General features: G+C 32.4%; 1 protein-coding gene across 1 annotated transcript; it reads left to right on the forward strand.

The window, feature by feature from the left end:
- The first annotated feature begins 529 nt into the window (after positions 1 to 529).
- On the forward strand, positions 530 to 2,051 carry LOC132718147 (uncharacterized). The gene is made up of 2 exons (XM_060701778.1): positions 530 to 755; positions 1,005 to 2,051. The coding sequence occupies exon 2, from the start codon at positions 1,065 to 1,067 to the stop codon at positions 1,677 to 1,679; it is 615 nt and encodes a 204-aa protein (XP_060557761.1). The 5' UTR covers positions 530 to 755; positions 1,005 to 1,064; the 3' UTR covers positions 1,680 to 2,051.
- The last annotated feature ends 982 nt before the right edge of the window (positions 2,052 to 3,033 follow it).

Genomic DNA, 3,033 nt, shown 5'->3' on the forward strand with positions numbered 1-3,033 from the left:
TTATGGAAGCGCCAGGTGAATATTGACTCTCAGGAAACATGGCGAAGTAAATCATTTAAATCAGATTTTACATTAAACAAGAATATAAAGAGATTGACAAGACATATCAGGTAGATAGCAATATACGTAGGAGGTTAGGTTTCTAAATGTCTTTCAATAAAGCTACCGCATAAATAACATTTCTGTCTGGAGAAAATATAACAATGACTCTTTATCATGTAAATTTTGTATTAAAATCGGCACAGAATAAATTAATTAATGACGGGGTGACTTTTCTAAAAATGGATTAAAAGTTGAAAATAGTTCCTTCCAGACGTTTTACCTGCACAGAAAATGTTAAATATATCCAACAAATGCTTTTCATTTTTTTCTTCTTCTGCATGAAGGCATGTCTTTCTGTTCAGTGTTTTACATGACAAGGCCTGAATGACAAGACCAGACCTGTATATTGCAAAAGAATTGATAATGGATATTCTTATCTTAAATCAAGTCGAGAGGGTGTGTAGTCGTTAAGTTGATTGTTTAAATTTTCGTTTTAAATTGAACTAGCTTTATCGGATACCGTAGATAAATACGGGGACAAGATTATTCTTGATAGAATATTTCTTTATTTAATAGTCCAAAGATTGCGATAACGTCAGCCTTAAAACAGATTTAACGGACAGTTGTTTGTGTCAAAATAAGTTCAAAAATGTGGAAAGTGAAGGCAATTTCTTTCGTCATCGCTTGCTGTTTTGCAGGACTAGTACAATGTGGTATGTTTTAATTGGATATAAAAAAAATTATTTTGCGGTAAATTTTTACTTACAGCTGGTAATTTTCTTCATGAAGGCTGTTGATGATTAATTATTGCTAATTTTTGATATCGCTCATTTTTCATTTATTACTTCTAAGCAAAACAAATTCCCAAAACTACAATTAACATTTTTGCATTAACGCTTTGTTCTGGGGAACAGTTTCTAATTAAAGATATAAAAATTAAAACTGTATTAATTAAATTGAAGGTTATTCTGGTGAGGTTGAAAAATTGTTTCAAGATCTCGAAGACTTTGGATTTAGATCAAATGTCGAAAAGGCAGAAGAAAGGATGGAGTCTTGATGAAACCATGGATAGAAAGTATGCAATAGGAATTGTCCACTTGTATACTCAAGAAGAGAACAAATTCTACAAAACTTTGAACAAAGAAATGCGTGAAAACTACCCAGCAGACACTAATATCTGGAAACGATCTGGCGATCTTATAAACAGGGGTATCGATATTCTTGGACCTACGGAGCATACAATTGTATACAGGGGATGTACAGAATTGAATGATCTCCCTGTTAAAGGACGTACGTTCACATTCAACCAGATCATAAGTACCACTTTAGATCGTGAAACAGCTAAAGATTTTACTGATTGCAAAGATGGATATTTTTTTGAGATTTCAAATGTGTATGGTGTATTGGTTGATGACTACTCACAATATGGTTATGAAGAAGAAGTTATGATTAAGTCCTACTATGTCTTCAAAGTATTTGAAGAACATCAAACAACAGAAGGCTATATAGTTTACAAACTTGATGGTCAGTCAGACTCTTATGGTCGGTCAGAATCTAACTCGGGCAATAGAGCATATTCAGGAATTCTTATGCAATGCTTAATTGTTGTCATCACAATTTTAACACTGGGCAAATAGTTTACGAAAGAAGACAAGATTTTCTTTAAATTATAAGGAAGACATTTAAAACAACAACAACAACAACAAAAAAGACATTCATTTTTTATTTTTCATAAACTAATTTTTCATCACACTAATTATTTTAATCAATCTCTTGCAAATAATATAAACAATGAAAATAACAATTTTAGTCTTTTAAGGATCTCATTGATTGTATAGGAGGTAGACATTTTTATCATTTTTTTTATTTTCAATGTACATCATATAAATCAACAGTATCAAAAATTATAATTGTTGTATTAAAGGAACTCCGCTGAAGTCCAAAAGCATTTAAAAAATGGAAGATGAGTTAAAAAAGTTTAAATACTTGTCATTCTGGTGTCCAAAAGCTGTAGTTTTTATTATTTATTCAATGTCATCAGGAAAGGTGTTTTCATACCAAACTTCATTAGTAATTTGAATAAAAAAAAATTAAAAATGTACATGTATATCATATATAAATTATGAATTTCTCGGCAAAAACGTAACGGTTAAAATCAACGTTTTAAGTTTTTTGTTTTAGATGCGATATCGACGAATATGCACTTGAAAATTCGAGATACATTTCCTAAGCCAATAAATGCACAGTGATTTTACTGGTGTGTGTGCGTGTTTGCGTGTGTGTGTGCGTTGGTGCGTGCGTGTGTGTGTTGGTGTGTGTGTGCGCGCGCGCGTGTGTGCGCATGTGTACGTGCGCGTGTGTGTCATGTTCTCAAGTTACCGCACTGTCAGACGTAAAGGTATTTATATATAGGTATCTATAAGAGAATATATTTCATAGAAATTTCCAAGCCGAGAAGTTTGGATATTTTTTTTACTTTATCTATTCTTGTCATTTGTTGCATGATACTTAGAAATGCGGCTAATACATCCACTTTAAAGAGATAATTATTTCAACCAATGCTCTTTCTATTGCTTGATATTACTTAATGCCTTTACTTTAAGTAAAAAAATATAATAGATATAGTCGGCTTCAACGTGACTTATGTCAATTTTGATTTGTTTTTGGTAATATTCGCAAAACAATGGACAATGAAATGTCGGGTTATCAAAAACATGTAACAGAGACAAGTTTGAGTGCACACAGATTTTCTTTCTGAATTTATCCTGTTTACACAGTGCGTGACACTCTTTTAGCTAAGGTGGCTGGTTAGTGCAATGTCGTATTTATGCTTTGCGGTGATAAGACCAAAAATCCAAATACGACAAAGTTAGACAATGTCTCATTTTGATCTGTGGGACGAGGCGCAAAGACTCACGGATACATTCAAATGTAGAAATTGTAGTATTTTCGTTTATGGCCTGGCATACATACGACAAAAAAGTGACTGTC

Source organism: Ruditapes philippinarum, unplaced genomic scaffold (assembly GCF_026571515.1).
Source record: "Ruditapes philippinarum isolate M1 unplaced genomic scaffold, ASM2657151v2 ctg3062_1_1_1_1, whole genome shotgun sequence".
Taxonomy (NCBI): domain Eukaryota; kingdom Metazoa; phylum Mollusca; class Bivalvia; order Venerida; family Veneridae; genus Ruditapes; species Ruditapes philippinarum.